Source organism: Pseudorasbora parva, chromosome 7, assembly GCF_024679245.1.
Source record: "Pseudorasbora parva isolate DD20220531a chromosome 7, ASM2467924v1, whole genome shotgun sequence".
In the NCBI taxonomy this organism is placed as follows: Eukaryota; Metazoa; Chordata; class Actinopteri; order Cypriniformes; family Gobionidae; genus Pseudorasbora; species Pseudorasbora parva.
In genome coordinates this window covers 44,754,588-44,776,869 of record NC_090178.1, presented here as the reverse complement: position 1 = coordinate 44,776,869, position 22,282 = coordinate 44,754,588, and the positions used below count along the sequence as shown (strand labels likewise).

General features: G+C 43.9%; 1 protein-coding gene across 5 annotated transcripts; it reads left to right on the top strand.

Annotated features, from left to right (window-relative positions):
- Nucleotides 1-181: 181 nt before the first annotated feature.
- Nucleotides 182-19,544, top strand: ttc29 (tetratricopeptide repeat domain 29). Of its 5 annotated transcripts, none has more exons than XM_067449830.1 (11): nucleotides 182-370; nucleotides 473-562; nucleotides 646-726; nucleotides 4,891-5,066; nucleotides 12,675-12,860; nucleotides 13,223-13,435; nucleotides 13,726-13,811; nucleotides 13,913-14,004; nucleotides 17,980-18,103; nucleotides 18,450-18,675; nucleotides 18,763-19,544. In XM_067449830.1, exons 2-11 carry the CDS (start codon nucleotides 474-476, stop codon nucleotides 18,774-18,776), a joined length of 1,287 nt encoding a protein of 428 aa, XP_067305931.1. In that variant the 5' UTR covers nucleotides 182-370; nucleotide 473; the 3' UTR covers nucleotides 18,777-19,544. The 5 variants fall into 5 exon arrangements, with proteins under 5 accessions (XP_067305931.1, XP_067305932.1, XP_067305933.1 ...); XM_067449831.1 differs by having other exon boundaries at nucleotides 455-562; nucleotides 4,897-5,066; XM_067449832.1 differs by having other exon boundaries at nucleotides 455-562; nucleotides 18,510-18,675.
- The last annotated feature ends 2,738 nt before the right edge of the window (nucleotides 19,545-22,282 follow it).

Below are 22,282 nucleotides of genomic sequence, written 5' to 3'. Positions count from 1 at the left end.
TTAATAATAACTAAGACTTGTTAAAATGATTGCAACAACAATGACGAAAAAATAAATAAATAATAATAATTAAACGTACACCCATTACATAGTACACAGCGACCCCGCGTGGTAAACCATGGCGAGTTAAAGTGACTCATGAATGCTCTATAACTGGTTGACCAGATTTCTCATGGTGGAATACGGGACGGGTGGACAGGCATTATTGTATTGTATTAATGTAAATAAGTTTTCCTTATAAAATAATAAATACTTGACAGAAAAAAAACAGCATACATTTGAGCGGAAGTGCTAAGTTTGGTCGCCATAGCAACGGAACTCCATTCTGTTAACGTTAACAAGTTACATAAGAAACAAATCTGACAGACAGGTAAACCTTTCGTTCCATTTGTTGCCACACAATTGTTGTTAACTGACATGCGAAATAAATGTAAGTAATATAACTTGTTTTCAGTTGTGCAATATTCCGCAGCATGTCTTCAGCAGTGGCGAGTGGCGAGAGGACTCCTCTCCTCCCAGACATTTATAATCCGCATAAAAGCAGGAAAACAACAACATCCAAGTAAGCTCTGATTATTAACTCTAAAACTTTACTGAAACGTGTTGTCTTCCATCAAGTTGCAGACTGTTTTTTATTAAGTTTAGATCCTTCCGGGAATGGATAAAGGATCCCATCTATCCTGCTGAAGAGAAAACACAAATCCCCACCAAGCACGAAATAGCACAGTAAGAAGTGTTTTATTGAAAACCATTTCCGACACATAATAAAACAACAACAATAACAAATTATAGTTATGGGGAGGGGGGGGGGACACAAGACATATTAAATTGATATTATTCAATTACTAGCCTTCTGAATTTAATATTGACATTAAAAAGTCGAAATCTCACTTAAAAAGTCATAATTATGGCATACAAAATCATGAAAGTCGAGAAAGTCGGCTTTTTGTAATAGTTTCCAACTTTTTATTTATCATAGTTTTAAACTTTTCATTGTATGAAGTATGACCAGTGCGTGTTTTTGTTTTTTTCTTATGTGGCGGAAATGGGCTTCCATTTATACTGGTTCTGACCAATCACATTTTAATATAGGCTGCGTCGGAAAACCTAGGCAGCTGACTTGTAAGCTCGCTGCCTTAACAGACACTGAATTGTAAGGCAGCGTTTGTGCACCAAGGCACCTCACGAAACTGATTTCAGACACGTCTAACGGCCGTTTCACACCGCAAGCGTGAGCGGCGCGTGAGCAGCGCGTATTTTTTTCGGCGCCCATGTTAATCAATGAGTGCATTCACACCGGGAGCAGGAGCAGCACGGTGAGCGTCAAGCAGGAGCGTCGCGTGAGCAGCAGTGAAGCGGGGGTTTCGGCTGCGAGCCTATTTTTGCTGCGCTGCTGACGCTTCTGACGCTCAATTAAAGTGAAAGCACACTTTTAAAGGACAAAATAAATATGATTTCACACAAAAAGTGCCTAAAATGCACACAGGAAGCACGTGTAGTGTATTTGAACAATAACTGGAGTATGTCAGAGAAGAAAACGAAGAATAAAAAATATCTGTGGAAGATTTTAGCAATTTAAACTTGTTTTGATTATTCAGTTTGGGTGAAAGTATGGTTATGATTTTAAAAAATAGAGTAAACTAGCCAGAAAATATAACAAACTTTCGTTTAGTTTAGTATTAATATTCAGACAGGTATACGGCTCTCGGTCTGCAGCTGCAGTCACGGTGTAAAGCGAAAGTACACTTTTGATGGACAAAATAAATATAATATCACAAAAGCGCTCAAAATGCACACAAGAAGCATATGTGGTGTGTTTTAACAATAACTGGAGTATGTCATTAAAGAAAACGAAGAATAAAAATCATCTGTAGAAGATTACCCATTTAAACTTGTTTTTATTATTCAGTTTGGGTGAAAGTATTATAAAAAGTAAAGTAAACTACCCAGAAAATATAATAATTGATTTTAGTTTAGTATTTAATACTCAGACAGGTATAGGCTCTATCATTGTGGGAGCCGCTGCTGTGACGCTGCACCAACGCTTCCAGTGTGAATACTCTCGCGGGTCTGCAGCTGCAGTCACGGTGTAGTTACGCTGAAGTGCTGCTCACGCGCTGCTCACGCTTGCGGTGTGAAACAGGCGTAAGGCAGCGTAACAGTTTAATGATCTACAGCAAAATAGAGAGAACTTTTGTGAAAACTAAACAAATTCTTTGAACAAGTTGAATTCCTACATTAGTAATTTCTCGCTATAAATTACATCAGAAGTGGAAAATGTTGGTAAAAAACATACATTTACACGCAAACGCAACACTCGGTACTGTCACAGAATGGAAAGCACAGTATTGTGGATATCAAAGGCAGCTAAGGATACATGTATGCTGCTTTCAAAACTCCTTCACTCTCAGGAGACAGGAAGTGAAGCTAGCATTAGATTCGGACATGCATTGATGCCTTCCTACCTTGAAATGTGTCCTCCGAGGGCAGCATATTCCAGGTTTCGGACACAGCCATAGACTTGGTTGGCATTACTGGGAACGGCCACAAAAACATATCTGTGGCCGTGGGGGGAAACAAGCTATTCGAACGAACGCATGTAGACCTTGTTATGCGCTTGATCTTTACTCTTTTTATTGATTGTGATTGCTTTTTTGCTTGGTACAATGACGGAAAGTTGCTGTGTTGTGTTCTGTGTATTAAGTTACAAAACCCCAATCTGAAATTTTATACTGACAGATAAACAGACGGACCTGTTCGTCAATTCCGATAGCCTTTGCAACACGTCCATTAGAATTGAACATTTGCACCTGGACCTAGAATTGAACATTTCCATGACCCTAGTATCATTGTAAAGATGAAAAAAAAGATTTAATTCATTGCAATGGGAAAAGTTTGATTAACAAAACGTCAAAATAGTCATACTTGTCACAGGACTCGAAAAAAGTAGTGAATTTATTGTTTATGCCGTTTTTTAAGGTGAGCTATTAAATAGCGACAGAATGCATGGGGTATTTATGTACAAAACATTCAAATGTCTTCTTTATTTCATTATCGAAAGGGCTGCTTTTGTGCTTCGAGCTGATATAGTCACATTACATGTACAACACTTGAATGGCCTTTTCTCGTTAAAATGCTTGCTTCTCCCCCAGACAAACTGACCGATGTCTAAACTTTATGTCATTGATGCCAAACAGCTCATCATATAACTGGATTTTAAGCTTTTGACAAATGTTTGTTAAACATGTACCGTGGTAAATTAACGTTTGACATTAGACACATTTCATGTTTATATTCTAGCCCAAACAGTCTTAAACAAATGCCCTTTGCATTGCACACAGCATATTCAGAAAAATATAGTAACACAAGACAAGTTTTATGATCATTTAAAAATGTTAAATGTATGTAATACAAACTTTAAATTACTTTCAGAAAGTTTTTTTTTTCCGACTATGGGCCTGTGTGAGGTCATAACAGGCAGAATTGCTTGTATGGCCTCTTCTGTTTTGTTGGCATCGGTGTGAAAGTGCATAATGTCAACAATATAAACGTATAGTGAATATAAGGGTGTATGCTAAGAATCTATTGTGTGTGTGTGTGTGTGTGTGTGTGTGTGTGTGTGTGTGTACTTGTCTATGTGTGTGTGTGTGTGTGTGTGTGTGTGTGTGTGTGTGTGTGTGTGTGTGTGTGTGTGTGTGTGTGTGTGTGTGTGTGTGTGTGTGCGCAAGCATGTTTGGAAAGAACCGATACAGCATATCTCTCTTTTATAATTATGATAAAACTAAAGACTCTTCAGAGATATGAAGGATATAATACTACTCTATAAGTTCTCAAGATGAGACTGGAAGAAACTGTGTGTTACCTCCCTTTAATATTCACTCCAGATAGACCACCACTTACCCTGCCATGCAGTCACAATGACCTGTCATTACAGTCCTTTCCCCCCTGTACTGCTAAGACAATCTAGTATTTTATACCATAGTTTTAATGAACATGGATAACAATATAGACTAGGATGATACTGATATAGTCTAAACAACACCTCTGGCCATTCACAAATACTGTACTGTAAGAACAATCCGACCCAATACAGCTTAGTTTCTCCAAATATCTTGCTCTGTCAAGCAGCAGAAGTGATTTTCACCATGCTTTTCCAGTATGAGGGAAATAATTGTTTCCCCCTGGGCCGACTCCGCATCCGACCAAAACTTCTTCTTTCCCAGTCTAGTCCTTCTGAGGCTGGTAGGCTAGTGTCCTCCTCAATAAAACGATAGAATGAGAGAGTATAGTAAGTGTATATGGCTACGGTTACATTTTGCCGCCTCCATGGTCACGGCACGAAAATACTATTGAATCTTTAAATGAACCGGCTTTCTATTAATGCAATGCAGTGGATGCGGTCTCCCAACAACTTACATTATTGGCACTTTAGTGTTAGTGATAAATTTACAGCAAAACAAAAGATAACATCTCTACTTTCATGTCCAAAAAATGTATAAATATAAATTCATAACAAATTCAGACAAGCTCAATACCAACTCGTTTTCCATCCGTTTATTTTGTGAATTTAAATGTGTGTAAAGGATTGTGGGTGATTTAAAGTTAAGAAGGATATATCCGATGCATCCTCTAAAACAGGCCAAATGAAGGATGCGAAACAAAGGCTGCCTTCGAATGGTCCTTCAAATTGAGATGGCCTTCAGAAAAGTTTTATGATGTGGGAGCCGAGATATGCAGACCCTATGCTTTTCCAGTGAGGGGGAATAGATTGTTCTCCCTCACGCCGACTCCGCCTCACGCCACGCCCCCAGCTATGACATGACACCGACCAAGTCTATAATCAGCTGCATGTTTTCATTCACATTCATTCATGATTGCGTATTTCTTGAGATTCAGAGAGCCTTTGTGTCAGAATGTGTGTGTGGGGATGCTGCGTGAGGGTTTTCACCGCTCGTTCGCGGAGCTTTTTGAGCTGCTGCAGCGCTGGAAGGAAGCAGAGGAACATCCTCACAAACTACAGACACTACAGCAGCATCTCACCCGGGCTGAGACCGCAGAGAGAGCTGGTAATTTCCTATTAATGCACATTACTTTAAATCAAATATTGCATTCAGTTTGGGATTGGTGGGCACTGTAATTCATTAGATTGCGTTGAGGATGTCGCTGTTACTGATTTATAATATATAGCCTATGTAGCCTTATATTCTTTAAAGGTGCCCTAGAATGAGTAGAAACAATATGTTAAATTATTCTCTGATATCTACATAGAGGGTATGGGGCTTCTTTAAGGGCAAAAATTGTCCATGTAAAGTTTTACAGGTCCATTTACAACCCTATAAATTGTCCCTAGGATGTAATGCTCTGTTTTTGCCTTATTTGGAAGAGTCATGAATATTAATGTTGAGCTCTGCACTGATTGGCTTATTTCAGCAGCTCACAGTACAGTTATTCAGTGAAGCGGCTCTTGAGTCCTGACCGTCCTGACAGAACACAGGCGACAGAATGACACTTTAAGCAGAACATCTCAAATGGAGATTGATACAATGCAGCCTACTTAGTATATTGGTGTTTTCAAAGAGAGAGAGCTTGCGTGCATGGTTGCCAAATTTCAGTAATTTAAATCCCCCAAACACAGCTTTTCTGTGAAAAGAACCCGTATACTATCTGGTGTTTTACCTAAACATGTCCAATCTGGCAACCGTATGCATGCGAGCTCTCTCGCGCGTGCGAATGATCTGAAAACGTCCCCGGTTACGTATGTAACCTTAGTTCCCTGAGAACAGGGAACGAGACGCTGCGTCAGCTGACGCTACGGTGAAACGCCTTCAGCGTGACAGGTGTCTGAAATCGCTATCAAATCACAATCCTACTGACCGTCGGCAGCTGGTGATGTCATCACCGTGCGACCAGGAAGTATAAAAAGGCACCGTGCCAACATGACAACATCCGCTTCGTCTGAAGGGACTGTGGGCAGGCACACCTTGAAGCATGGCCATGTGACGCAGCATCTCGTTCCCTGTTCTCAGGGAACTAAGGTTACATACGTAACCGGGGACGTTCCCTTTCGAAAGGGAACTCGCGCTGCGTCAGCTGACGCTACGGGGATCGATATACCCACGCCGCCATGCTGAGGGGAGTGCACGCCCCTTACTGGCAGTGAGAACTGCCTGGACGAGTGTTCGCGGAAAGTCTGAACCACTCCCCCTCTAGCCACACAGGCTGCCAGTGACGTCATTCCCTACGGTCATAGCCCAAGCTATATGCCTAAGAGAGAACCTAAACAAGTTTTAACTGAGGTTTCTTACTCTCGGCTTGCTCGAGGGCCTGGGACCTACTACTTCCGAAGGAAGGAGTCCCTTAAGGGAATGTGGCTAGGGGACCCGAGGGCGCCACCAGCCGTCACTAATTCGGGAAAAAATCTTCACCGAATGCCACCAGGGAGGCCTAACCTGGCATCACTTCTGTGGGACACCCCAGCTTGGCCAACCCTGTCTGTCAAAACAGAGCCTCCGGACATCGCTCTTACTCATGAGCATCCAGACTGAGGGACTGCAAACTGGCAATGTCCTCCTCAGACCGGAACTCGGAGACGGGAATCCTGGAGAGCAGTACTCAGCTTAGTGCTTCTTACCCTTGCCATCGAGGGGAGTCTCTTCTGCTCGATCCTAGGATCTACTGAACACATTTATTACAGGGGTGCTCAGGAGGCCTAAAAAAGGCCTATGGACTGATCTACCCGGGAGGCCCCGAGGGGGGCCTGCCCGTCTGATCAGACTCAAGCGGCCGTAAGCTCGCAGACGACCCTCAATGAGGGGAGCTCTTAAGCCAGCTTGGTAGGTAACCCATGCTGTAGGCTAACCAGTCCCTGTCCTGAAGGGACTGCGCAGCAGAAACGGAGTCTCGTTGTGCTAGGGCATGAGCCCGCCCTTGAGTTATACCGGCCCAGGCCGGGACCCCCCGGCGGGCTGCCGCTAGCTGTCAGCCCAAAGCCAGTTATATGTTCCCGCTCCAGGGAACCGTTTCCCCTCCAGGGAGGCCATGAGGAGCCTCCACCCGGCACCGTTAGTGTTTGCTGCTAGCTGTTAGCTGTTAAGAGCCACAGGAAGGTGGCTTTACTGGTTCCTCAGGGGGCTCATGAGGTTATAACGCCAGCAGCCACCCATGCTAATGGCTAGCTTGTCACTGAGACCTTTGGTCCGGGAATCCTTTCCCAAAAAGGTCCAAAAAAGGCCTGACAGCATAATACACTGGCCTAGCGAGCGTCCCAGTTCGGGGCTCACCCTCAGGCGGCCTGCAGGCAGGTGGCTTTACTGGTTCCTCAGGGGGCTCATGAGGCTATAACGCCAGAAGCCACCCATGCTAATAGCTAGCTTGTCACCGAGACCTGGTCCGGGAATCCCTTCCCAAAAAGGCCCAAAAAGGCCTGACAGCATAATACACTGGCCTACCGAGCGTCCCAGCTCGGGGGCTCACCCTCAGGCGGCCTAGAGCGGCCTACTTCCTGCCAGCCAACGTGCAAACTGTCGGGAGCTGTTGTGTTCCCGGGGCTCGCCTCCAGGGAGGCCTGTTTGATGCCTACGTCCAGTCCGGTCTTTTTAGGGCGGCCCGGAGAGGCCTATTGCCGAATGGCAGTTCCCTATTAGATTGGTGACAGACGGTGCTTATCCGATGGCAAATCCCACCGGAAACCCAGCAGGGCCGGGAAACGACCGCCTGGCTAGCACCCACGCACACTGTTGCAAGACCTGGGAACCGGGGCTCACCCTACAGGAGGCCTAAAGCGGCCAAGATCCTGTCAACCAATGGTCGGAACCCTAGGTCACTCCTCAGGGGACGCCATGTGAGGCGTGCTGAAACTCAGCGAGCCCTTAAAGTCGGGCTGACAGTGGCTGTCTGCTGGCTGATGAGGACTGGGTATCCAGTCACTACCTGGGGACTCATCCCCAGGGAGGCCGTTAGGGGCCTACTTATGACGAGGTTTCTGCTGCAGCCGACATCGTTGGGGAGAACCCTCCCCGCTCACATGGGCGACGATGTCGGAACTCACCCGCAGGGAGGCCTACTGAGGCCTACCACCTGCCCAGAGTTAACTGCCCGGACTGCCTCGGCTGGCGTCTCTCGCCAGCCAGCCTTCTATAGTCGGTCCGCCCCAGCGGCCCATAGCAGCCTTCTGCGACGGCGCAGTCTCTCAGGCAGCGCCTACCAGCGTGGACCTAAAACACAATGCCCACAGCAGTGCACTCAGCATAAAACGCCTTGAACCCTCTAAAGTGAGGGGAGTACAACTTACGCCACCTGCCTCCAGGGCGGCCGTCTGGTCGTCCAGTGGTCCGCCGTCCGCGCAAGGGTGTCAGCCGTGATAGTGTTTCGACTACCAACCGATGCTTTCAGATGGTTGCGAAGTACAGCTCGACCCGAGCCTAAAAGGTGAAGCAGAAGACACAGAGCAAAAGTGAAAGAAATTGAACACACACAACCGGCCATTTCCTGAACCTAGCCGGGGGGCCGCCCAGAAGTGGCGGCCGCACTAGCTCTGGGGGGCGGGGCTAGCAAAACCAGTCTGACTGCGCACCGCGAAGAGACGCCTACCCCGTCCCCACGACCACTGGCTGAGTCGCGATTCATTCTGCTATACACCTTTTTGCATTAATAACAACCCCCAAATGCAGAAGGAGGGGGTGGGCATTGGCCTGACGACCCTAACTGCGGGGAGGCCGGATAGGGATACAAAGCTCCTGCGGGACTACCGACAGGAGCCCGGGGCAACTGCCAGGGCGATATGCCACCGCGAGACGCCACCGTCATCCCATCAACAGCCTAGGCCAACTTGATGCACTAGCATCGGTCTGATAATCGCACAACAACGGCCCTAAAAAGGACTGGGACAGACCTTACTGCAGTTCATGCGCTAGCCTAACCTCACAAATTCATCTAGGTATTTCACTAGCAGAGGTGCCAACGCTACCCAGAGGTGGCTACAGCTAAAAAAGTTCGCCAGGAGAACATACGTCAGTTTATATCGCCGCTACATGCCCGCGGCATGTGCGGTGGCCTCAACTGCTCATATTACACATATCCAGAAGAGAAAACAGCCTTATAAACTACTGCTGCTACACTAGCAAACATACAGCCTACATAAACACACTGTGTTTTATACAAACATCGTTCTAGCCACCTTTACCGGGGAACTACAGGCCCACTTCTCCAACTGTTACACTTTTCTTCATCTTTTGTAGACAAAATATCCCTCAGGGAAGCATAGAGTCCAAACATTCGGCATTAAAAAGAAGAATGTTTGCCCTAAAAGGGGACTCACCCTCTGTCTTCAGTGCCTCATCGCTTCATGTAACATGCATGCTTCGGCGCACTAACCTGAGGGTGGGGCGCGTTCTCAAATGTAAGGCCGAGGAGACGGCCGCGAAATCCCGCTTTTCCCAGAGACGATGCACTGTGTGCGGGCAGAGCACACACCGGCCTGGCAGGCCGTCAGAGTCTCACATCCGCTCATCATCGGCCCGCGCGGCCTGGTGTGAAGTGCGCCCGGGGAGAGAAACACAACAGAAAAACAAAGGAGGGGACTCATTTACATCACTTCCGCGCCCTCGGGGGCGGAGACTCACCACCTCGCTTCCGGCGCTGGAAGCGGCTCTTCTCCCCGATGTCCCTCCTCCTGTTGCGGGTGTCCCGCTTCTTCTGCGTCCTACTCCTCCACGGAGGGGGCGCCCGAGAGGCCACGCTACTGCGTTGGCCCAATCGATGATCCTCGGATCTCGAAGGGCCAGGGACAACCTCCTGCCTGGGCGCCGCCCCGGACCTCAGCGGAATACACGTTCTATATGCCGCTGAGTGCGCCCTCGCCTCTCTGAACTTGCCCACCACCGCCTCGACGGAGGTGCCGAAAAGCTCAGAGGGCGAGACCGGGGCATCGAGGAGAAAAGCCTTTTCTTTCCCCCCGATGTCCGCCAGGTTCAGCCACAGATGCCTCTCTGTGGCGACCATAGCCGCCATCGACCGTCCGATGGCGACTGCTGTGTGTTTGGCCGCCTGGAGAGAGAGATCCGTGGTGCGGCGCAACTCAGCCATTGCATCAGGGGGTAGGCCCTCCCCCTGACCGAGGTCCCTCAGCAGATCGCCTTGATAGGCCTGCAACACCGCCATTGCAGGCCATGGTGACGGCCTGCAACACCGCCACCGCCATTGGGAGGATTCAGCCTCAGCAAGGCCGCCGCCGCCTGACCCGCCGACGTGTATGCCCTGACGTTCAGACGCGAAGTCGTCTTTAATGGTTTAGACGGCAGGGCTGGAGCTCTTAGTGTCGATGGCCGCCCGGATGCGAGATAGTTCGCGAACGTCTCGTCGATGGGCGGCTTCGACACATACCCTGCCTCGGCCAATCCCTCGACATCAGCGAAGTTAAAACGCTGATGCTGATGGATTCGCGCCAAGTAGGGTTTCTTCCATGCCCCCACGACCTGCTCGTGAAGGTCGGGGAGGAATGGAAGGCTCCCGTGAGCTGGGCGGCTATGGTCGGGGAGAAACCGATCGCCCAATCTGTCAGGGCGTGCGGCCTCTCCCCTGGCTCTCTGCCACGGCAGCTGAAGTCTCAGCGCCGCGCGCCCCATCACATCTAACAGCTCCCCATACACGGGGCAGGATGGCTGGGAGGATTCAGCCTCAGCTTCATTTTCCCCCTCATCCACAGCCATCCTCTGATCGACCGGAAGAGCATGGGCCGACGACGAGGAGGAGTCTCCATCCGACTCCTCCTCCGTCAGCCTGCTCTCGCGACCTGGCTGATCGTCCGCGAGAACTGTACTCTCCAGACGATGAGCCAGGTCCATCTGGGAGCCCCAGGACAGACGGCGCCGCTCCGCCTCAGCGAGAGCGGGACCGCTCCCAGATGCTGGCTCTTCTTCCCTCGAGAAGAAGGCCAGGCAAGAGTGGAGCATCCTTAACGGAAACCGCTCGCAGTTTGCGCAGGAAGCCCCCTCGAGAACCTCCCGTGCGTGCTCTTCCCCCAGGCAGAGCACACAAAGGGTGTGTGTGTCCTCAGGCGTGAGAAACCTGGGACACGGATCAGCGCACTTCCTGTACGCTCCCTTCACTTTACGTGTGCACTTCATTTTAAGACTTTCCAGCGAACCAGACAAAACAGTCCCTGAAGACGAAAGGATGTTGTCATGTTGGCACGGTGCCTTTTTATACTTCCTGGTCGCACGGTGATGACATCACCAGCTGCCGACGGTCAGTAGGATTGTGATTTGATAGCGATTTCAGACACCTGTCACGCTGAAGGCGTTCCCCGTAGCGTCAGCTGACGCAGCGCGAGTTCCCTTTCGAAAGGGAACACCAATAAGTAAGCTCTATCTCCGTTTGAGATGTTCTGCTTAAAGTGTCTTTTTTTCAGCAACGATATTGCATGTTTATATAACGTTAGTCACAATGTAGGCTACACAGTGACTGTGATGTACTCTGAACAAGAATGCCAAAACATCATAGGCCTACTTCAGTTCTCAAAAATAACTTATATTTTTACAAAATGAATAGCCTTGTCAAATGTCGTTTTAACTTATATGGTGGAAAAGCTGACGTTTGCTAGAAGGATAGAGTGAACGATCTGTAAGCAACGTATCTACGGTTGTATTTTGTAATACAAAATAATATTATTAAATAATATTTTGTATGGTACTTGGAGTTTCCTATTGTTACTGTACTAGCATCTTGTGTCATCTAGACAATGCTGTCTCTCTAAGAAACTTTCAATATAATCAGAAATTGTTTAAACAGTCAATAAGTGGATAAATTACTTACTGCTTGCAGGAATACAGTCGCCCCTTTCTTCAGCTTAAGACGCTGAGCGAAGCTTGCTTGAAATGTTCCGAAGAAACAAACGATTTTGAAATAAATTGTTGTGGTATCCGATTATAATAAACCTCAACCATGACTGTTGACATATGAAAAGTCCTCACTGCATAGCCTGGACCATAATGTGTGTCCAAACTGCCGTTTTTGCTATCCTCAAGTGTCGTTTGATGATTCGGCTCCGTCAGTATTTCGAAATGTAGCCTATTTCTTTGACTGATTCTGTGATGTAATTGTTTAGTCAGTGTAATTAAATTAATGTACAAATAAATTTGAGGCATACTTTTAAAGAGACATTTGATTTAGGGGTAAAGTACTTTATATAGGGCTATACTTAAAAAAAAAAAAAGTCAGCTGGGAATTAACATTTAAAAAAATCTGAACTTTGAAACCGTACACAGAGATGAAAGGTGCCAAAATGATACCTTTACGGTTACAACAGGATGTCGCTGGGGCAGTACCCTTAAAAGGACATCTTTGTACCTTTTTTACCACAAAAAGGTTCATAGTAGTACCTTAAGGTTCATACTTGTACCCTAAGGTACTATTATGCATGTTTTAGGAATAAAAAATGTACAAAGATGTCCTTTTAAGGGTACTGCCCCAGCTACATCCTGTTGTATCCGTAAAGGTATCATTTTGACACCTTTCACTTTTGTGTGTAGTCACAACAACAATAGGCTATGTAACAGTTGTTACTTTTGTTAAAATAATATATTTGATTTTCATCTTGAGCATGCTTATATCTAAATATATCATCAGTGAATTTACATTGGGTCTCTTCCCCCCTATTTCTGTCTTCCCTGCTCTAGGACAGTATGGAGAGGTGTATGAGAACCACTTGTTTTTAGCCAGGTTTTTCACGGAGCCAGAGGACGAATGGTTGAAGCATCATTTCTTTCAGCTGGCCCTCCATTCAGCTCGCAAATTAAAAATGGACTCTGGCAAAAGAGAGGCTGAGGCCAACTTACACATGGGCCAAGTTTATTTAGAGAAGGGTAACACACATTAACAGTCCTTCAATATCTGGCAGTCTATGTTTTATGAGCTATTTATGATCTATCTGGCCTATAATCCTTCAAACAAGTTTTTTATTTTACAAGTTTTATTCATAACTTTTACAGAATTTCAATTCAATTAGAATTTGGGTGTAAATGTCCCTAATTGTGAAAAGATTACAAATCACATCCTAAAATAGACTAAATATAATTTCTTATGTATTTTATTTATTTATTTTTTGATTGAGGAGAGAAAAATTACCTTCTTGATAAAATTCACCCAAACAGAAGAAAAAGAGGAAATGCTGGGCATATAAAAAAGACAGATGATTCTTAAATGCTTGACTGATTAAATGTTGCAGGTCAGCTTGAGCTAGCACGAGAGCATTATGAGGCGTTTTACCACCTGACCCTGGGCCGGGAATGGCAGGACACCAGCGGCCACATGCATCACTCACGCTCATGTGAGGAGCTCCAGAGGGTGTATACACTGCTGGCACAAACACTGCTTCAGGATAAACACTATGCAGACGCCATTAAGATGTTCAACAAGGCCTACGAGATGGCTAAAGAGTGTATGCATGCCCACTTCACTCCCCCTTCTGAATGTTCATATTAGCGATTCCTTGTCAAATTAAAATGACAACTTTTATATAACTGACAACACAATCTATTTGTGATTAGATTTTCTGTCAAGTTTGGACAGTTGTGCAGTCCAGAATAACTTTCAGGCAGAAGAACTGATTTCCAACAATACAGTCACTTAAGACCTCCAGCAATAAAACCACATGTCCCTTAAAGCACAGTTTACTCACTCACACTCTTTGTTTCTATTCCTGTTGATGGTTTTTGAACTAACTTCTAGCGGGAGACAGAGGACCTGAAGGAGAGGCAGCCTATCATCTGGGCCTGGTGTATCAGAGCGTAGGAGACCAGAAGACTGCTAAACAGGTCCATATAGACTACAGCACTCACAAACTGTTTGTTCATTTTGCAATTATTTGTTCTGCAATTATCAAGTTGTGTTCTCTGAGGTTTTTGTTGCTTGTCAGTTTTTCAGCCTGTATCTGGAGATCTCCACAACACTTGAAAATACAGACAGCCTGGGAAGAGCATATGAAGCCATTGCCAAATCTCTGGAGAGGTAGATGCACAAACTTTCGTTTGTAGTTATATGTTGTAGTCAACTTATTTAGTCATATATACTCAATCACACAATGCAAGGTTGTAATTTCTGCACCTCTAATGACACCAAACTAAATAAAATCAAATATACTGTCTGTGTCCTTGTGAAATGGAAGTGCAGTTTAATTGTATTGTACTTCAAATTTGAAAGTAGAAAAAAAACTGTAATTGATGGTATTATTATAAAAGTGTTCAATATTTTTTTTTAAAAAGTGTGCTTAAAGAGACTTTCGTTGTGCTTTGGTATTGATGTTGACTAGAGCACAAATTACTTGATTATCATTTTAACTGCAGTGTTTTATTTGTTATTACATTTAAAAGTAATATATTTTAAATGTGCTAAATTACAACTTCATCATTACAAATGTTTAATTACAAATATATTTAAATGCATCACATATAATTATAAAAGATGTACTCATGTCCTACTTAAAAGGTTAGTTCACCCAAAAATGAAATTTCTTTTATTAATAACTCACCCCAGTGTCGTTCCACACCCGTAAGACCTCTGTTCATCCTCAGAACACAGTTTAACATATTTTAGATTTAGTCCGAGGCCTTTCTGTCCTTTGAATGTTAGGGTGCGTTCACACTTGTCATGTTTGGTTCGATTAAAACGAACCCTGGTGCGGTTGCTCGGTTAGTGCGGTTCATTTGAACACATGTGAACGCTGCCATCCGAACCCTGGTGCGCACCAAACAAGCGGACCGAGACCGCTAAAAAGATGGGTCTCGGTCCGCTTCCAAACGAACTCTGGTGCGGTTCGATTGATATATGAATGCAACACGGACCAAAGACATGTAAACGGACCAAAAACCGGACGTATAATGTCACAAGATGTGACGCATAATGCAGCTGATTTGACTACGCGGAAAGATCGGTGTATCCAAAATGAGTAACTTTAACGTTAGAGGGCAAACGTGGAGCAACGAGGAAGTGCCTAATCAATATTTGGTCATACGAGCATGTTTCGAAAATGCTAGAAAAAACACACAAAAACCATACCTGGCTCTTCTCATCAAAGTTCCTGTGTTGCCTATTATTAGCAGGTACAGACGACAGAACAGCCGTCTCTTTTCTGCACAACGGAGGAAATCCTGCTGCTGTTTTGAATGTTTTGAACATTTCATGAGCTCTTCATGAGTTCTCAGCGGGTAAAAATAATGCCACATGTACACGCATAAAATGATCGCGTTTAATCCAGCACAGCGTTGTTTTGAATGTTCGGTAAGCAGCTCCTACGTCATATAAGCCGACCAGTCAGGTTGTGACCGTCTCCCTATGCCTTTGGTTCGGTAACTTTAGGTTCGCTGTTAAAAATGCCCGTGTGAACGCTAAGCGGACCAGGACTATTATGTTTTGGTTTTGTTTTTTGGTCCAGACCAAACGAACCAAACTAACCGAACTACAAGTGTAAACGCACCCTAAGTGTTTGCCCACTTGCTGTCCACGTCCAGAAGTTAATGAAAACATCATCACAGTAGTCCATATGTGACATCAGTTGGTCAGTTAGACTCTTTTGAAGCGTCGACAATACATTTTGGTCCAAAAATAACAAAAAATACGACTTTATTCAGCATTTTCTTCTCCTCCGCGTTTGTTTTTAAACCTCAAATAAAGATTCAAACGGTTATGAATCAGCAGATTGATTTATGATTCGTATTGCCAATGTCACGTGATTTCAGCAGTTTGGCGATCTGAATCATGATTCATGACCATTTGAATCTTTATTTGAGGAACACGGAAGAGAAGACAATGCTGAATAAAGTCGTAGTTTTTTTTTTTTTTTTTGGACCAAAATGTATTGTCGGCGCTTAGCCACTCGAGGAATTGCAGCATAAGTCACTTCCATATTGGCTTCAAGAGAGACCATGGGAGATAGCCGCTTGGCTGGGACGGATCATCAGTGATGTAAAGCCTAAGGTAGATGTTTTGATCTGGAAAAATTTTAAGCTGAAAAGGAAATAAAAACCCCAATGGACGCAGACAAAATGATAATACAAGCTTTTGCTTTCTTTCTGCACCATCTTTAAAAGGTCAGTAAAACTTTGGGTTAAGAGTCATGTGATCGCAGTTGGTGTTCACCTGAGTTGACGTCATTCACCACTGTCACTTTTTAAATGATGTATGATTCACATTGACAGGGGAATATCCAATCTGTCCTCTTACATGGCAGACGCGAATTCACATTCACACACACATCCGATCTGTGCCACATGGAAAGAAAAAAAATCAGAATTCAGAAATGTGGCCTTAGAAACAAGTGTCTTATATTTAGAGTTACTCGTGCATGCCATAGTGTACATATCTATTATATCCACATTAATTTCCATCATATTAGATTTAAATAAATAAATATTATGAACTACTACTTTTTTTTCTTTTTGCCTGAATGGAACTTTGAGATCAGTACCCCTGGCCAAGGAATTGATCGGGTAGCGTCCTGTTTTATTAAGTCTTAAAATTAAAAGTACATCTTCAAATTGTAATTTAGTATATACATTACTACTCTAAACTTTGGACACCTCGACTGAATGTATGTTTCTCGTGATCTTAAAAACCTTGGTGCTGGTGGTCTGAAAGTGAGGTGTGTTCAGGCGCATTGTTGGAGCATTGTTATTTTGAGGAACTGAAAACGACTGCGCCACTGACCAACGAAAACCTGCTCTAAAGTCGTTAGCGCAGTATTTTTGTGTTATTTAAAGGCTGTGTTAGGCCGGGGACACACTGCAAGCGTGCCGTGAGCGTCTCGGCTGCGTGGCGTGTCCGTTTTTATTTCGGCTCCCATGTTAACCGGTTAGCGCTTGCATACTGCCTGCGTCAGCCGCGCGGCTCACGCGCGGTCTGAGCCGCGCGGAAAACGCGTGCATGCTTCAAATAGAAGAGACGCCTATTTTTCACACGACACGCAAGCGTGTTGGAAGCGTTTCTAGGCAAAATAGCATAGGAAAAGATGTTTATATGCCATTTTGAGACGAATACATATTAATAAATGACATTTTCACGTTTGAAAGTCTTTAGGTTAACATAAATGCAGATATAGGCCTACTTGTAATAATAAAAAACAACAAATATCGATTTTGAAATATTAAACCTGTCAATACAGAACAAAATATTGTGTAGCCTATTTTGCCGTCAATACCATAGATATGTATGGTCAATAGGCTACTGCCGACGTTGTCTTTGCTTTATCAATAGGCAATTTATTTATATTTAACATGAAGTATAGGGCTTCCCTGTACATTAATAGCAGCAGCAGCGCCGCGTCAGACACGCTTCTGGTGTGCAAACAAGGAGAAAACGCCACGCAGCCACCCCGCGACTGACACGCAACAGAAACGCCATGCTTGCAGTGTGTCTCCGGCCTTAGTAATTTCAGCCTATAGGCGGTAGCACAACGCGCACACACTCTGCTTATTATTACACACACAGGGACATGCAGCAGCACACACACATTTTTAAATATTAAAAATTAAAGGATTCCTCTCTGGAGAAGCGTTGTCTTTCACTCCTCAAATTCCTCCATGTTTATAGCGAATCAGCCATGGTGCGAGCGCAACTGGCTTTTAAAGGGAATGGGAGATGAGACTCTGATTGGTTTATTGCATGTTACGGAACACACCCATGACTCATTAAGAGACTAGCTACAACCTTTTTAGACCATGCGCCTGGAGTACCGATCGTTTTTCCTGTTGCTAAACTAGGAAAAAACGCATTAAGTGCACCTGCGCCATGCACTTAGATCGTTAAAATAGGGCCCTGTGTGTTTAAAGTAGAATTTTACTTGCTTTACTTTACAATGCTTTTGACTGCGATAAACCTGTATGTAACTGGATGGTGAATGTAAATAATTGACTTGTTAGTCATTGGTATTTAGTCAATTTAAAGGGGGTAATGGTACTTGGACCCTAATAAATATTTTGTATGTTCCAGTGAAGGAAAACTAGCAGAAGCAACAGAATACTTGGAGAAGTTTGCTGAGATTTCTCTAAACAGCAAACAGGACAGAAACCTCAAGAAGGCCTACATGTGCCTCGGAACCATCCTCATCTCTAGAGTAAGAGAAAGCTTGGCTTGACAACTTAAACTAAGAATTTTATAGTAAAATAGCTTGAATCTACATTTGAGCTAAGTCATAAACGCAGCTCTAAATCCTAGCGAGCTACATATCTAGAGTAGACAGCATTAGTTTGCTCTTGATGCCTGTCTGAAAAGGTAAATGCTGTTCTCTAAACTGTCAAAATCCTTTGGACAGCAGGTGAGATCACTAAGTTTTGGAATGGAGACATTAGCATACATGAGGGTGTGCTATTAGAGAAGTACAAGACTTTTGTGCACAATAGGAGTGTTTGTAGGATTCTTCTTATAACAAGTGTGTGTCTGTGTGCTATTTGTGTACATAGAAGCAATATGATGGAGCTTGTGTACATTTTGAACGTGCATATGAGATTGCATGTAATCAGGCATCAGTGCCCAGGCTGCAGAAGGCTCAGGTGTGTGTGGGCGCTGCCCGTGCGCTCAGCATGATGCAGACATATCGCATGCTTATAGCGACTCACAGACGCAGGAATCTCCAGAAAGTCATCAGCTGGAAGGAGAGAAGAGAGGATAACTTCAGTGCTAAATCACGTGAGTGGACGGTCCACTCAACATTTCTGCTCAAGTGCTTTCGTGTGTCAGATAATGCACAAACTCACACTCTTCTTTTCTTAACAGAGAGCAAAAAGTGAAGACAGTGAACAGACAAGATGGAAGGGCAATGTTCATTTGAAGGCTGAATAAATTATTATGTTATGAATCTTTTTTAAAGACATCCCTACTGAAAATTAACTTTAATATACTTATAGTAAATATTACTGAAATAATATACTTAATTGTGATTCTTTCGGACAATTCATTGCATGTTATTTAAAATTAACTGAACATGTATTATAGTTTAAATTCATATTAAATGCAATTAGTGGAACTTAATTGTGCTTTTTCACCCACTTAAGTAGGACTAATATATTTAGATCTTCACATGTAATTTCATTATTACTTCTTGTCTTTGGTTAAAGTGTACTGCTCAATGTGCTCAAAAACATGTATGGTAAACTAAAATATACTATATGTAGATAGTCGATAGGCTAATTTGTAATAACACATTTGCAAAGATGAAGTTACAATGTAGTACATTTAAAAATTGATTAACTGTAAATGCCCCCCTTAGGAACAATGCAGATTACCCTGGACCAAAAAATAAGGTCATAAGGTTACATTTTTTTAAATTGAGATTTATATATTCTGAGGGTGCAAACAAATCTAAATATTGAGAAAATTGCCTATAACGTTGTCCAAATGAAGTCCTTTGCACTGCATATTACTACTAATAATACATTTGATACATTTATGGTAGAAAATTTACAAAATATCTGCATGGAACATGATCTTTACCTAATATTCTAATGATTTGTGCCATTTAAGAGAAATCAATCATTCTTGACTCTATTGTTATAGCTATTGACACAAATATACCTGTAAGACTTATGACTGGTTTTGTGCTCCAGGTGATGGTTTTGTGCAAGTGCTGTGGTGATGTATCAGCCAATGTGTGGAAATATTTGCTAATTTAGTTGTTACAGCACAAAAAAATAAAAATAATGATGTTTTATTTAAGTACCATTAATGTAAAATACTATGAATTACCATTTTACCACATGGATCTATTAACATGTCCACAAATCCCTCATTACCAGATAGATAATAACAACAACAAAAAACTCAATAATACAATGCCATGTATCACTATTTCCACAAACATCTCACAAATGTTGATATTCAGATGAAATGAAAAAAATAAATAAAAAATAGGCTGAAAATCTGAATATCCACATCAAGTGCTGAGATGAGATTTTGTGTCATCTTTGGTCAGAAGGAAAAAAAAACGAAGGTGCCCCAAACTTAAGTGTGTTAAGAAACACACCCCTGGTTTATGTGTATAGACCACAAAAGGAGATGTTCAGGTGTGTACACACATATTTTGGTATAAAACCTGTACACGATTGTTAACACGCATAAGTGATAATTCATCAGGTGTTTAAAATATTACACATTTACTGAAAAATCTTGAACCAACTGAAACCACACCACACACTCCTAGTGGCTTTTTTATACGCTGAAATGTTTAATATCATATCATATTACATCTTTATCTTTTGTCCACTGGGATGAACTAATGTGTAAAAATACCTGCCAATCCATTCGGATAACTATTTAACTGATAGCATTAACAAACATCATAACATTGTACAATGTGCAACACCCAAATATATAATCTATAATATTTTAAAGAAGTACTGATCTGAGAAGTGATATAATCATTGTTAATGGCTAAACCCTCCTGCTGTTGAAGCAGTGTGAACCGTGACCCGCTTCCAGAACGCTGGCTTACCATTGGCTGTTTACTTGAGCATATCGACGTATACGCACGAGTCGTTCTGTCATAGAACTCGGAAGTGCTTCACTGTTCACACTGCGTCAACAGCCTAAGAGTCTGACACAGTTCAACAATGTCTTAACTGCCTTTCTGGACCTTGAAAGTGGTCATTGTGTTGCTGTATGGAGGTGTCAGAGAGCCCTCATTTGTCTTCTTAAGATGAACGAAGGTTTCATGGGTTTGGAACGACATGAAGGTGAGGAATTAATGACATAATATTTAATTTTTGGGTGAACTATACCTTTAAAAGAAGTGTATGTAACGCAGTGGAAACGTAGACAGTAGCAGGTCTGGGGGAAAAAAAGTTCCTGGTACAAATTGTTCCGTGGTATTTTGAAACGGGGCTTAACTGGTACTTCAATCACTATCCCCTCCCCCCTGACTCGAGGTTGCCAGATTGGCTGTAGGATCAGCAGGAACGTTTGTAGATCTGTCGCAGGCCTGCTAGCCTAGAAATCTAGACGCACCCTAGCGGCAGCAAATTTAATTTGCCCGCAAATATCGTCTAGGAACTCTCAATACCCTTCTGAGCTGTATTCCTCACAATCTGGACGGGCCAATCACGTTGTGTATAGAGTCGGCGGGCGGGGCCATAATGACGACGGCCGAGTTGCATTTGCGTGCTTCTAGTAAACACAGAAACTGGCGAACGGCGGCGGTCTTTCGAATCAGCTCTGACCGCGACTCTGGAAGACTTGGAGTTAAGCTTTTCTCTGAGAAAAGAACAAAGAACGGCACTGAAGCCATTCTTAAAAAGGGAAGATGTGTTCAGAGTTTAGCCGACCGGATACTGAGAATGTTTAATTGGTCAGCGAGCACTGCTTCACCTTCGTTGCTCTGGTTGGTGTAGCGCTATCCTATCGCGTGCAGAGGGAGTTTGAAAGACAACCGTTTATCCTACCCCTCGGATTGAGCCCTGTGAGTTTCCAGACCAAACATCTTGATGTGGGTCTGGCTTGTCAGGCTACAGGCCTGCAGTATCCCTCTCAAAAACTGAATCTTTCGTGCCTCGATTGCCCCCCGGTGACCCGTCCCAGTATAGCCGCCCCTCAGTGTTTTTTAATGGAAGTGAGGCAAACTAAACAATAAAATTGCACCTCAAATATTTTGTCCCCAAAGTTAGTTTATGTCATTATACTATGGCCGTTCATGTCGAGTGCGACGAACTGCTTCCCGTTTAGAGCGTCTCTCTTCCAGAAATGACTTATAGGACTCCTGAGAGTCCCTACGGCCGTTGTTAATTGCTGCACGCCAGTTGGTTCTGTCAAATGCAAGTGCCTCCCAGTTGTCCAGGTTGATGGGGAAGGCCTGAAGATCCCTCTTAATGACGTCTTTAAAACGTAGATGGGGGCGACCACGTTTGCGGGGGGCATTTGCCAGCTCGCCATACAGCAAGATTTTTGGGAGGCGGGTGTCCTTCATTCGATAAATATGTCCAGTCCAACAGAGGTGGCGTTCACGAAGGATGGTGTACAGGTCACTGGAGCCAGTTCTCTCAAGTATGACAGAGTTTGGCACTTGGTCTTTCCTGCATACACCCAGTATGGAGCGGAGGCAGCGAAAATGGAAGGCGTTGAGGCGATGTTCGTGCCTTCTGTAAGTTGTCCATGTCTCACTTGCACATAGCAAGGTGCTAAGTACACATGCATGATATACACAGACTTTGAGGAGCAATGAGAGGTTCTTGTTGTGCCAGACATGCTTGCTCAATTTTCCAAACACCGATGATGCCCTCCCAATGCGCATGTCAAGCTCTGCGTC

Coding starts and splice junctions, on each gene's coding strand:
- ttc29 (XM_067449830.1), top strand. CDS start 474: ATGTCTTCAGCAGTGGCGAGTGGCGAGAGGACTCCTCTCCTCCCAGAC. Junction 13,812..13,912: donor ACCAGAAGACTGCTAAACAG/GTCCATATAGAC, acceptor GTTGCTTGTCAG/TTTTTCAGCCTGTATCTGGA. Junction 14,005..17,979: donor ATTGCCAAATCTCTGGAGAG/GTAGATGCACAA, acceptor TGTATGTTCCAG/TGAAGGAAAACTAGCAGAAG.